Here is a 14,672-nt window from a genome sequence, read left to right as displayed (position 1 = left end):
AGAGTTCCATACCTATTAAACTGCCATTGTGCCGGCGCCGTGGCTCACTAGGCTAATCCTCCCCCTTGCGGCGCTGGCACACCAGGTTCTAGTCCCGGTCGGGGCGCCAGATTCTGTCCCGGTTGCCCCTCTTCCAGGCCAGCTCTCTGCTGTGGCCCGGGAGTGCAGTGGAGGATGGCCCAAGTCCTTGGGCCCTGCACCCCATGGGAGACCAGGAGAAGCACCTGGCTCCTGGCTTCAGATCAGTGTGGTGCGCTGGCCACGGCGGCCATTGGAGGGTGAACCAATGGTAAAGGAAGACCTTTCTCTCTGTCTCTCTCTCTCTCACTGTCTGTCCACTCTGCCTGTCAAAAAAAAAAAAATCCTGCCATTGTAAAAATAAAACCGATTTAGAGTAAATACATTACTGGATGCTGCTTAATCCGCCTCTGAGGCTTTAGAAGACTCAAGAAGTTGTAGTAGATGTTGTACTATAGTAGGCATGCAGTTGGTAAGCCTGGCTGTCTTTCAGAATCACCTGAGAAGTTAAAACAAATCTGAAAAACTCCAGATTATTAAGTGTCAGAACAAAACCAAACTTCAGTTTCATTTGATAAATACTAAGTTTAGAAAACTAGAACTCCAGGAAAGAGTGATTCTGTTGGTGCCTTCCATCTACTTTGGCATGTAGTCAACACTCAATAAATTAAATGTTAAGTGTATGCAATGTGTGGGTGTTGGGTGTGGGGTGGTGAGAGTGCTTTTGACTGCTTATATAAAATAAATGAAAAGCTTAAAGAGTAAAGAGTCTAGTTAACATTTACTGTATACTTTCAGTTGCTTAGATCAAACAAAGTAACAGGTGTCAAAATGGGAACTTGATTACAAGAGTGGCTGTTGATCCAGATAACTAAGCAAACAAGTTTGGCTAGATTATATGCATACTGCCACTGCTCAAAGCACAACTACTCTAGCTGCAGATTTGTTTGTTTGTGGATTTCTTGTGATTTAGCTCCCTCTTTCTTAAGTCATAAGTGCTTTGATCTTTGAATTATTTTGTATTTGAGAATGTCTGCCTGGATGTTTTTAGAATTTTTGTATAAAATCCAGCAACTTCACTAGGGTATAAGAATATACCCTATATTATAGAATATACCCTAATATTACTCTTTCCTGGTATATGCTGAGCTTCCTTCAGTGTGTAGATTCAGATCTTGTATTTCAGGAAAGTTTTACTTTATTATACTCTTGAGATTCCTCTCTACTTTTTCTTTCAGGACGTCTAGTTTTGTGTATGTTGGCCTCATCATTCATATGTAGCATCTTCTATCCAAGAGCTTTCCTCTTTGTCTTTTTTGCTTATTTGCTTTGTGATACTTCTGTTTTCTGTTCCTTGTGGTTAATGTTTTATTACCTTTTTTTAAAAATATTTATTTATTTGAAAGACAGAGTTTCAAAGAGACAGAAGCAGAGAGAGGTCTCCCATCTACTGGTTCACTCCCCAGATGGCAGTGGCCAGAGCTGGGCCTATCCGAAGCCAGGAACAGCTGAGACTCGAACTGGTGCCCATGTGGGATGTCAGCACTGCAGGCAGTGGCTTCACCTACTCTGCCATAGTGCCACCCCCCATGTCTTATTACTTTTAATGTAATTTTTAATTTAATGTCATCTTTTAAATTCCCCTTATTCTAGCCACCCTCACGCACTTCTTGTGTTGTCGTACCTTTTTGTTTCAGTTCATGCAGTCTGTGTTCTCTGAATTTGTTTAAAAAGTTCTTGAGTTCCTGAGATTCTTTGTTCACCTGTTTTGTGCTGTATACCCCCACTTGGGTGTGTGCCTGCTGTGTGTGGGAAGCTTCCTGGTGCTTGTCTAAGTGTCAATCACTCGGGTACCATGTATGGTAGACTTAGAGTTGGGTGACTGGCGTGACTACTTTGTCTTCAATGATTTTTTTTTTGACAGGCAGAGTGGACAGTGAGAGAGAGAGAGACAGAGAGAAAGGTCTTCCTTTTGCTGTTGGTTCACCCTCCAATGGCCACTGCAGCCTGCACGCTGCAGCCGGTGCATCACGCTGATCCAAAGGCAGGAGCCAGGTGCTTCTCCTGGTCTCCCATGGGGTGCAGGGCCCAAGCACCTGGGCCATCCTCCACTCCTCCCTGGCCACAGCAGAGAGCTGGCCTGGAAGAGGAGCAACTGGGACAGAATCCGGCACCCCGACCAGGACTAGAACTGGTGTGCCGGTGCCGCAGGCGGAGGATTAGCCTATTGAGCCACGGCGCTGGCCAGCCTTCGATGATTCTAATGTCTGTCCCCCGGACACTGGAGAAAGGTGTGAAAAGCATGTACTTGGAAAAGAGAGTGATAAAGTGCAGAGGTTAGCCTTTCTTTAAACTTTGACTATGTTCTAAATTCTCTTTCCATGGATCACGTGTAGGGGTCCGGGCAAAGGTTTAAGTTTCTGTAGCTTAGTGGGCCAAAAAGTCAATTTGATGGGGCAAGTGATCTTTCCTCTCTTGGGTCTGGGTTAAGTGTTCAAAATATGTAGATTTGACAGGAATTGGAATTTAGTACTTTCCTGTACTTAGTATGGATCTTAATTTTTCTTGAAACCCTTGTCAGTGCCGTGACTTCTCCCTTGTTGGATTTGGTTACTTTTTTTTTTTTTTCCTCTTCAGTTCTTGGTTTTGATAGATGCTATAGAGGGCAAAGAGAAGATGCATTTGTGCTGTCAGCTTTCTGTGAGTTTGCTTTTAATGTAGTTGCAGTATCAGTTGTTAAAATATTAATATCCGTTATTAAAATGCTCAAACATCATTTCAGCGAGTGAATTAACGGCTTTTAAAAGTCAATTTAGAAATAATCTCTTAAGATAACTTTATGTAATTCTTACTATCAAATTTTGCTAGTTTTATATAAAGAATTATGGGGCCGGTGCTGCAGCTCACTAGGCTAATCCTCCGCCTGCAGCGCTGGCACGCTGGGTTCTAGTCCCAGTCAAGGCACTGGATTCTGTCCCAGTTGCTCCTCTTCCATTCCAGCTCTCTGCTGTGGCCAGGGAGTGCAGTGGAGGATGGTCCAGGTGCTTGGGCCCTGCACCTGCATGGGAGACCAGGAGGAAGCACCTGGCTCCTGGCTTCGGATTGGCCGGCCGTAGAGGCCACTTGGGGGGGGGGGTGAACCAACGGAAAAAGGAAGACCCTTCTCTCTGTCTGTCTCTCTCTAACTCTGCCTGTTAAAAAATAAAAATAAAAAAAAAGTAAAGAGTTGGGAATTGCAACACCCAGATAAATGGTAGACAGCACAAATTTCCTTCTGATTGCACACTATGACATATATATACATGTGGAATTGTTAAAATGATGATGTAGGCCTGCGCCGCGGCTCACTTGGTTAATCCTCTGCCTGCGGCACTAGCACCCAGGGTTGTAGTCCCGGTCGGGGTGCCGGATTCTGTCCTGGTAGCTCCTCTTCCAGTCCAGCTCTCTGCTGTGGCCCGGGGTGGGGGGCAATGGAGGATGGCCCAAATGCTTGGGCCCTGCACCCACATGGGAGGACCAGGAGGAAGCACGTGGCTCCTGGCTTCAGATCGGCTCAGCGCCAGCCGTAGCTGCCATTTCAGGGGTGAACCAACAGAAAAGGAAGACCTTTCTCTCTCTCTCTTCTCTCTCTGACTCTGCCTGTTCAAAAAAAAAAAAAAAAAAAAAAAAAGATGATGTAGAGGCACTGTTTACTGACAAAGGAAGGTGTTCTTGGATATTAAGTAGGAAAATTCATATATAAGGTAGTGTGATTTTTGTTTTGGTATTATATGTATACATGTAAATAAAAAGCCCATAAGGTTAGAATTAGGTTGGCCCAGGCACTGGCATTTGGCATAGAGATTACGAGGCTCCTGCTTGCATAAGTATTGGAGCGCCTGGATTTGAGTCTCAGCTCCACTTCTGATACCAGCTTCCTGGTATACCCCGGAGGGCCCAAGTACTTGGGTCCCTTCCAGATGAGTTCTGAGTTCCTGGCTTCAGCCTGGCCCAGCACTGGCTGTTGCAGGCATTTGAGTAGTAAACCAGCAAATGAAGAAGTGTGAATGAGTGTGTGTGTGTGTGTGTCCCCTCTCTCTCTACTTTTCAAATTTAAGGGGAAGAAAACCCCTCTATTTTCTGTATGATCTTATTTTAGAGAACCATATAAAATGATATTGAAATTAAATAATAGTAACAAAAATCAACTTGGAATATTGTCCTTGATACTAAAAGGTATGCCTGATGGAAAATGATAATTATGTAAAAATCATGCCTTTGGGAAATTAAATCTTTCATATTAAGGAAATACTCTGTTACTCTGATAGTTAGTTGCTTAATGCTTTGTTGCAAGTCTGAATTGAATTTGGAATCCATATGGCTTCAAAGTGAAAATCTGTTACTCCTTGCTCTGTTGTAAAGTCAAATGGTAAACTTCCTTGGAGACACCTACAGGCACACCAGCTCTTGCCTCTCTCTGTTTCTCCTTTGTTTGCTGTGCTATGCAGGGCTTTTTTCTGCCAAAGGCTATTTGAATATTAATAACATCATTTGTGGGCCATACAAAATCGTCAGTGTTGTTTTTTTTCCCAATTCATGCAACTCAGTAATTTTTATTGCAACTGGAATATATCACAGAAACTTTATGGTAGGTCTGGGGGAAAGTGTTATTTATAGTAAATGATGAAATAGTTTGTCTTTGGCAATATGATTACACATGAAGAATGCAAGATACAAGTATGGATACCTCTGAAGCAGTCCACCAATTCCCTAGGTTCAGCTGATGGCGTCTGTCTCCACACTGCTTCTTTAGGTTAACACAAAACAAATGAATGTCACGTTCTTTCTCCTTTATGGTTCTCCCTTTCTTTGCATGATATTGGCAGTTTCATAAAGAAAAAAAATGGCTTTTGAAACATTGTTACTCCTGTAAATTAATTTGGCCATATAGATCTATTGACCAGGAAAGGTCAGATGACCCCAAGCATCGACAGTAAACCTCTTGGTCTTCTGATTGCTTTATCACTTTTTTTTTCTGTAAAACAAAAACAAAACTCAAGAAATGTTAGAGAAATCAGAGTATAAAAAAATGTACAAGTGTATATGCTTCCCAGACACACAGACTATTTTTCCTCCACATGTTCACCATGGCAGTGTAAGTAGTGAGTGTGATGACGCAGCATGAAACTGGTTACTGCATCAGCCATGAGCTCAGATGGTCTCAACGACACATACTCCAGAAATGCTGAATGCTTAAATAACTGAAAGGGTGCTAAGGTTCATCTAACGAGACGGGGAAGGAACTGGGGAACGCAGGCCACAGTCATGAGAGGATGGAATAGGGCTTCTAGGTTTGATAGGTTCGCCATATTGAAGTCTTTGAGAATCCAATATGGAGTATCAATTATTTTCAAAAGGTGGAGATGGGCCGGCGCCGCGGCTCACTAGGCTAATCCTCTGCCTTGCGGCGCCGGCACACCGGGTTCTAGTCGCGGTCAGGGCACCAGATTCTGTCCCGGTTGCCCCTCTTCCAGGCCAGCTCTCTGCTGTGGCCCAGGAGTGCAGTGGAGGATGGCCCAAGTGCTTGGGCCCTGCACCCCATGGGAGACCAGGAGAAGCACCTGGCTCCTGCCATCGGATCAGCGCGGTACGCCGGCTGCAGCACGCTGGCCGTGGCAGCCAATTGGAGGGTGAACCAACGGCAAAGGAGGACCTTTCTCTCTGTCTCTCTCTCACTGTCCACTCTGCCTGTCCAAAAAAAAAAAAAAACCAAAACGTGGAGGTGGCTGTTCCCCGCTTTTGCAAATGAAATACAGTGGAACCACACTGTTCTATAGATTCCAAATAAATAGATTTCAGTGCTAACAGAATAACAGGAAGGGTACTTGTGAGCATCTCACACTAAGTCAGAAATGGGTGTGATTTCAGAAATCCCACAGCAAGAAGAGCACCATGGACACATCAGTTTCAGCCATTAAAAGATGGACTGCTTTAAAAAATTGTTTTTCTTCCATAATTTTTGGTCAGTGAAGCTAGCACTTGTTTGAACTGTGGAAGAATTGCAGGGTCACACACATTATTTATGATAAAGCAACTGAGCTGATGAGTCTGTGCTTAATTCAAGAATAACCAGCATGAGAGAGAGAAAGAGAATGGGAGTTAACCACCATTGCTGGTGCTCTCTCAGAGGAAGAGGGCTTAAGAGATGAATTCACAAAGGTGGGCGGATCTCTACAGAATGCCAAATGCCGTGTGTATATCCTCAGGAGTCTCCAGAAACAAGAACACCACACAATGTATGTACTTTGATTTACACATCCCGTCACAAAGGGAGGGAGGGAAAGACACCATTACAACTGCGTAACTGTGTTAACTGCAATAAGAAACCAAAGTCCAGAGTTTGGCAGATAACTAAAAGAGGGTTATCACTTAGGTTATATAGCAAAAAGTGTTGATGTATATTATGTGTAGTAGTATAAATAATAAAGTATTTAAATTAGATCACAATGCTGTGTTATGTACATTAGATCACAGTGCTGTTATGTGCATAACAATGTTATGTGGGCTGGGACCTACGACACAAAGGACTCAACTGTCAACACTGGTTAGGCCACAATCGAGGGGGACACAGAGTTCTGATGTTTTCTTTTGGTGCAAAAATCCTAAAGAGGAAAGAAAAATACTTCTCTACAGAAGCATAAAAATCAGTCACAACATCTGGGCAGCTGTGATCCACCAGAAAGAAATGAGTTCCAACCTGAATAAAGTTGAAAGAAATTTAATCCAATCCCGTGTGGAAAACCCTCTTGTTTAGGTCACTTGTACGTAACTCTGGTTCCTGCAGAACGAGCCCTTCAATGAGAGGCCGGAGACCTGCTCAGGTGGAGCGGAATAATTGAACCTGGGGTCAGTAGCACTTGGCATTGAGAAATCCTGATATGTCGTAGGACTCTGGGCTGGGCACAGGAGCTATCTGCACAGTGTTCATGCTACAGGAGCCATCCCTCAGGTGGGGGCACTAGTCAACGCCTCGGCCTCTTCCCAGAATGCCCCATGGTGGTTAACTGCTGTGGCCAGCAAGCAGTGAACACAAGGGAAGTCCATTCTTGGGAAAGGCCTCCAAGCGCATCCCTTCTTAAAAACTCAGCCCCAACGTGGAAAGCCTGCCACAGCTGTCTTGGCCATGGCTTTCTCAAACCACCATCCACACATGGGCTTGGTTCACTTTCCTTTCAGATACACCGCTTCACCAATGAACTCATTGAGAGCATACTGAAAATCATCAGTTTTAAAATTAGTCCATTTTACATTTACTAAACTTCGAGTCCTGCCTGTAGTTGCCTTGGCACCCAAACCAGATGGTTTTGCAGGCTTCATACAGCGTGACATTGCCCACCTCTGCTGTCAGAACTCTAGAGGTATCTGCTTGGGAAAGAAGAGTAGGTTGTCAGCTTCATTGCATATTCACCCTTTTTAGGGTCTTACAGTAACTTGGTAAGTTCATAGAACTGAATTTACTTTCCATACTAACGCATTGTTTTCTCAGGAATGCTTTTTTTCTCTGAGACCAGCCACTTAGCTAATTTAAAATAAGGAGCCATGTGGCATGTAGTCTGAATTCCAATACATAAAAATTGCTGTTGAGGGAAAATGGGTGCTGTAGGGCTCGCTTTGAATTGGGTGATCAAGAGTGGCTTTTTTGAGGATGGGACATTTACATGCTAGTGAGATCTGTGGTTGAGAAGTAGAGAGGCAGAGAGGGAAGCAGAGTGGAAGAGATAGACTGTACGAAGGAGCTAGAATTTTATCCTGAAGTATTAACTAATCCCTTAATGCAAACCAGAAGGCAGGGATCAGAAGAGGTTAATAACACTGTTAAGTACAGCATTTCAGACTTTATTGTGACTTTGCAATCCTGCAAGTTAAGGACTATCATTAAAAATTTTCAAACTTTTATACTTTTGAGAGGCAGACATCCAGAGAGGACTCCAATCTATTGGTTTACTCGCCCAGTGCCCACCACAGCTGGGGCTGGACCTAGGCCAAAGCTGGGAGCCAGTAACTCATTGCTGGTCTCACATGGGGTGTAGTAACCCAGCCATTCGATTCTCACCAGCTGCCTCCCAGGGTCTACTCAAGCAGGAAGTTGGAGTCAGGAGCAGAGCTGAGACCTGACCTCAGGAATGCTGTGTTGCAGCTGACATCTTTATCACTGGGCGAAGTGTCCACGCCAGAGAATCTTACTTGACAATTGAAGATGACCTTGGATTGTGTGGCCTTCACGTTTTTATTTAGTAAGATAGAGGCATAATCAGATAGTGTTCACAGTAAACGGTTCTCAACCTGGGTGGACCTAAAATATTTTGCATGGCTATATTTTACAATTTTTAAAAAAGATTTATTTATTTATTTGAAAGGGGGGCGGTCTTCCGTCCGCTGGTTCACTCCCCAGTGGCCGGAGCTGCACCAACCCAAAGCCAGTAGCCAGGAGCTTCTTCTGGGTGTCCCATGCGGGTGCAGGGGCCCAAGGACTTGGGCCATCTTCCACTGTTTTCCCAGGCCACAGCAGAGAGCTGGATTGGAAGAGGAGTGGCCAGGAGCTTCATCTGAACCTCCCATGTGGGTAGTAAGGGCCCAGACACTTAGGCCATCTTCGGCTGCTATTTCTGCTGTTATTTTCCCTGGAGAATTGAGTCCACTATGCTAAACAGAATTACGTTCTAGATTCTGGTAATTAGAAATTTTTTTCCGACATGGGACTGACTCTTCTTTGGGAAATGTAGGCATCTCTAGCTCTTTCCCCTCAGTGTCAGTGGGCTTGTCCATCTGGAGCAGTGTCCTCATGGAGTCAGGAATGTGACTGTAAATTTGCTAGGGACTAATGTCTTTTTTTTTTTTAAATTAGTTCTATTTGAGAAGCAGACAGAGGGAGATCTCTTCCATCTGCTGGTTCATTCACTATATCCTGCAGAAGTTGGATCTGGGCCAGGCTGAAGCCAGGAACCTGGAACTCAGTCCGTTCTTTCCCACATCTGCTACCTCACAGGATGCATGTTAGCAGGAAACTAGATCAGAAATGGAATAACTGGGGTTTGAACCAGGCACTTGGATATGGGATGCTAGTGTCCTAACAGGTGTCTTCACCACTGTACCAAATGTTTGCCTGGAATTAATTTTAATTATATATACTACTTAAATCTATCTGAACTGTTTTGTCAAAATTAGTGTGAAAATATTAATGTATTTTGCATACTTCTGTACTAAAGTTTTTTAGATTTCCTTATACAAGGTGAACAAATTTCAAGTTTTTCATATACAAATTGAAGAGCATGATACTTCTCACCCTATCCTCCCTTCTACCTACATCTTTTTTTTTTTTTTAACCCCTCCACCAAATGAAGAATTCAACAAGTAGTAAGTAGAAAAACTACTGTTCCTCAAGAGTGTAGGGAAGGGCTGTAAACAGTAATGAAATCTCAAAGTCATTTGTTGTGCTCTGTATATTAATTACCACAAAGCAGGGAAAAGATACATAAAACCCCTGTGAGTTTCTTAGTAGTGTACAGAGAGAACAGCACAGGACTGTATAAACAGCATTGCTTCCATTGTTTTTTTGGATCAAAGATAGCTCTCACCAGCTTGTATATTTTGTCTTCCTTTGTGCCCTTGGATTTGGGACTGAAATTCTGAATTCAAGTTTTGTGTTCTGTTTTTCTTTGCTACTATCCAAAAATCACTTAGATTCTGCATTTTAATAAGAATATGAAACCTTTGCTTTTGTTTCTAAAACAAGTCCTTCATGGATTCTAATAAATTCACATGATATTCAAAGAAAAAATGGGAGGTTTCAAAGGAGTGTTGTGTTGTAGCACTTCTCCAGGTACTGCTCTGGGAAATTGTCACTGCTGCCACGTTACTCTGCCCTCACGGTCAGGGGGAATAATCACTTTGCCCTTCCGTTTGTATAATCACATCAATTTGGTAGGTTGACTTAGAACCTTTACTAAAGGTTCAGGTGTGGTACCTCAAAAATTGTTTTGCCAAATAGAAGTTGTAATTTTAATTCAAAAAGTTGGCCTGATTTTTCATTTAGCTTAGTATTGTCATGTCATTCAGGGGACTATCTGCCTTTCCTGCTGGCTGGAGTCTGAAGATCTGCTGCCTGCCTACCTTACACCATGCTTCCTATAAAACAACTGCCTAGATTTGGATTCTCATAAGAATGTTAGTTTATTCTAGTTTTACCAAAATACCTTCATCTTTTTTTTTGAGTTGAATTACATTTGACCCGCTGCACCACAGTGCCAACCCCAGGTTTTCATTGATTAAGACTAACCACTAAAATAGAGTGAATTCCTAGATTTTAACCTTAAGAGAAATCAGTAGACCTCGTGTATAATATTGTATGTGCATAATCAACCTGTCACTTGTGTTTTTGAGTTTTGTTTTTTAAAAGATTCATTTATTCATTTGAAAGGTAGAGTTACAAATAGAGGCGGAAGCGGGGGTGGGTGGGTATGTCTTCCATCTGCTGTTTCACTCCATGAATGGCCACAGTGGCCGGAGCTAGGCCCATGAGTAGCCAGGAGCTTCTTCTGGCTTTCCCACACAGGTGCAGGGGCCCGAGGACTTGGGCCATCTTCTGGTGCTTTCCCAGGCCATAGTAGAGAGTTGGATCAAAAATGGAGCAGCCAGGACTCAAACTGGTGTCCATGTGGGATGCTCGTGCTGCAGGAAGTGGCTGTACCTGCTATGCCACAGTGCTGGCCCCATTTGAGCTACTTAATGGGGTTCATGTCATTCAATAAAATTGGCTTTTTCTTATTGTCAGCATACTGAAATTTATCTCATTGCTTTGAGTTGTGCATAAATTCATCTTCTAGTGGTCATATTACTAGTTTTTTCTTATCTGTAATTTAGCTGTGAATCTGTAAAATACTTTTTATGCCTGAAAAGTAGAAATTGTATCATAGGTCTAAGATTTTCTTTAAAAATTGGGTTATTTTTCTTATCATTTGAGGGTCTTAAGCCTACCCCCAGGTTTAGTGATTCTCAAACACTCGGTCTGAGGTGGTGTATATAGTCACTGTCACGGCTGTGACTTAACTGCTACGAATGAGGGTGCAAAACAAAAGGGATGAGACAAAGTGGAAGAATCGGGGTGCAGCCCCCCCCACCGCTGGACTGAAACAACTGTCTGACTTGATTCTTCAAATAATGACAACTCTTATGAAATGCTGTATACCAGAAAATCTCATTAGAGTGAGTGCCCAAGATTTGGATTTGGCCACTTAAATAAGTATACTCTGCTTAACATGTACCACAATTCCAAATGTAGAATTGGATATCAGGTGTTCAGCCAGCATAGGAACAGCGAGCAGTTAGAGATCTGAGAACTCTTCTGAAATTCCACGCCTGCTGAGGCCACGCCACACAAGCCGGCCTTGGTAAGGTAGCAGTGTGAGGTCTGCTCTGTTAGCTTTCCTGCACACTGAACTTATTTTTGACTGATGGTACTTATCAAAAAATCAGTTAACTTTAGAGGCAATGAGAGAAGCGGCAGCCACCTGCTGGTTTACTTCCCTAAATGTTTGCGGTTGCTGGAGCTGAGCCACAAAAGAGCTGGGAACCCAGTTCCAGTCCCTCATGTAGGTGCCAGGGACCCAGTCTTGTACTCTGTGCATTAGCTGGAAGCTGGACTCAAACAGCTAGGACTGAAACCCAGGCACTTGACTCTGAGATGATTACATTTCAACCGACTTCTTAACCACTGAGCCACTAGTCTTTAACTGATTTCTTCTTGATCGTGTTCATTCTTACTGGCATTTATTGAAGGATCTACTTATTTCCTGTTGTATTAAAGGTATTACTTTTTTATAAAGTAAATTAATACGATCTAACAAGATAAGTAGAAGAAACATCAGGTATCTCCTAGCATCAAGCTTCTTGGGGACTTTATTTTTTGTAATATTTGCATTACCTGTTAGTAACCATGTTAATGACATCAGTAGGCTTTTGGTTCTTGGAGTCTGCATATAGCTTCCCTTGCAGTCTTTTTTGACAGAGTTAGACAGAAAGGTCTTCCATTGGTTCACTCCCCAAATGGCCGCTATGGCCGGTGCTGCGCTGATCCAAAGCCAGGAGCCAGGCGCTTCTTCCTGGTCTCCCATGCGGGTGCAGGGGCCCAAGCACTTGGGCCATCCTCCACTGCCTTCCCAGGCCACAGCAGAGAGCTGGACTGGAAGAGAAGCAGCCGGGACTAGAACCTGGTGCCCATATGGGATGCTGGTGCCGCAGGTGGAGGATTAACCAAGTGAGCCATGGTGCCGGCCCCTCCCTTGCAGTCTTAAACCTTGACCATTGTTATCCTATTATTTCATCCACGAATGTTTATTGTATGCATGCCAAAGTCAGTCTAATACCATTGATGTCTAATGGAAAAATACTTCCAAATTCACAACTGTGTGCTACTTTCTCTTGGATTCCTAGTTTTACATAGATCTGTTGACCATTTCCACTTGGATAATCTGAAACTTTTATAGTCATAATCTCTTAAGTATACATTCCCTCTTACTGTTTAGTTTTTCCTGTTAATTGAAATAATTCATATTAATTTCTGGTCTTACCTGGTTCTGACTGCTAATTCCTAAATGACTAGACCATTTAAGTTACTCTGCTGCTTTCAGTTTTGTTTATAAGTGTAACCAACCTCCATACCATTGCCAGCTTTCCTTTCTTTCCAAGTACCAGTTGCATTGTTGCTGAAGGTCCCTAGGTATGTGGAGTGAAATTGAAATACTAACATTAAGCTTTGTAGGGAACCTTTTTATATCATTAACCAAAGTATTTTTGCAAGATTGGACTTTGAGACTTTTCTTTGTGAGCCTTTTTGAAAGCTTGATGCTGTTTCAGTGAAAAATTGACTAGACTATTAAAAAGTGAGGTGCAGAAACTGAAGAGATGGAAGTATATAGTTGGAAAACATACTGCTAGTAGTGACTTTCAGTATTGGGTCATTGGGACTTTTATACTCTGCGCATTGTTTTTTTTCCAGTGAAACTTCTCTTTAAAAAGTTTTTATAGAAATTACACAGGAGTTTGTATCCTGCTCATCTAATTAAACTTCGTTGTTCCATAGGTTATCAGCTATGTAGTATAATAAGCTGCATCTATAGTAGACTCAGATTTTTTGTGTATTATAAAACTGTATTCCTGATACTGAAGTGTAATAATGGCCTGTAGTATGATAAAAATCAGATGGAATACAATTTACCTGTAATTCACTTTCCTCTTTATTTTTTAAAGGGACCAGTTACTCTCCACAAGAAAATTCACACAACCACAGTGCTCTTCATAGTTCAAATTCACATTCTTCTAATCCAAGCAATAATCCAAGCAAAACTTCAGATGCAGTAAGTATTAATACACATGCCCAATTTTATTTTTTGGAATTCATTACAAAAATCTGATGGCAAAGCTCCTTATATCAAGTCTGTTATGTTCTAAGCAAAATTGATTTCTTAATGTATTTATTTGCAACAATAATAACACTCTTTTAAAGTAGTGAGTAAACTTTACAGGTGTTAGTAGAATTGAGGACAGTCAGGAAATACCATCTTGGCATTACCTTAAGCAGAGTTTTGTCTTTGCAATATGTGAATTATAAAGAAATTCAGATGAAACTTCCATGGTTAAAGTGTTTTTAAGACTGAAGTAACTGTTACTCAGTTTGGATTTTTCTATTCAGTGTCCAGATTAAACACAGATTTCTAATGTATTCATTTAACCAGAAATAATTTAAAATTTCATTTTACTAGGTATATGCTAGAATGTAAGCCTACAGAATCAAAATAATGTGACCCATCTAGTTTTAAGAAATGTTTAATACAAAAGCTTGTTTATTTGAAGCGCAGAGTTACAGAAAGGGGCGGAGAGATCTTCCATCCACTGATTCACTCCCCTAAATGGCTGTCACAGCTGAGGCTGGGCAAGGCTGAAACCAAGAGCCTGGGATTCCACCCAGGTTTCCTTCGTGGGTGGTGGGGTCCCAAGTACTTGCGAGGTATCTTCCACTGCTTTCCCACCTGCTTTATTAGGAAGCTGGATCAGAAATGGAACAGTGGGGACTCTAACTGGCACTCGTATAGGATGCTGACGCTGCAAGCGGTGACTTAAACTGCTGAGCCACAACACTGGGAAGTACCACATTTCAAGGAACTTTTAGACTTGGTGAGATAGAAAAGTAAAAAACACAGTGTTTGTTAAAGTTGCTCTGGAGGGCACTCAGGATAAAGAGCCACAGCTTAGATGAAGAAGATAGAAACTGTAAGTAACGCTTCTTAACAGGTTTAAATATGGCTTAGCCAGTAGAATAGGTGGAACATTGTGTAGCATACAGAGGAATAAGAATAACATGGAACTATGAGATGGCACAGCATGTTTGAAGAACTGGGAGGATTTGATGCTGTGGAAAAATGACAGGAGCCTAAGATTAGGGATAAGTGTAGTTTAGATGGTAAAATGTCTTGGCAAGGAATACAAATTATGTACAAAGGCAGTAGAAAGTTATTGAAGGATCTAATCAGTAAAGCAGTATCATAATTATTATCAGAAAGTCATCTGAGGTAGCAATGTGGGAAGGTATAGGAAAGAAGCAACAATCTGACAGAAAACCA

The 14,672-nt window shown here is 42.2% G+C and overlaps 1 protein-coding gene across 2 annotated transcripts in view; it reads left to right on the top strand.

Moving 5' to 3' along the window:
* LOC100357083 (WW domain-containing adapter protein with coiled-coil) overlaps positions 1-14,672 on the top strand; it is a 92,673-nt gene that overhangs the window by 41,949 nt on the left and 36,052 nt on the right. For both annotated transcript variants that reach the window (XM_070056034.1, XM_051820939.2), the window contains exon 4: positions 13,303-13,409. In XM_070056034.1, the coding sequence (XP_069912135.1) occupies positions 13,303-13,409 (107 nt within the window). The remainder of the gene's footprint in view (positions 1-13,302; positions 13,410-14,672) is intronic.

The sequence above is a fragment of the Oryctolagus cuniculus genome, chromosome 13 (genome assembly GCF_964237555.1).
Source record: "Oryctolagus cuniculus chromosome 13, mOryCun1.1, whole genome shotgun sequence".
Taxonomy (NCBI): domain Eukaryota; kingdom Metazoa; phylum Chordata; class Mammalia; order Lagomorpha; family Leporidae; genus Oryctolagus; species Oryctolagus cuniculus.
The sequence above is the reverse complement of the archived record's forward strand: the minus strand, read 5'-3'. Positions and strand labels throughout refer to the sequence as shown.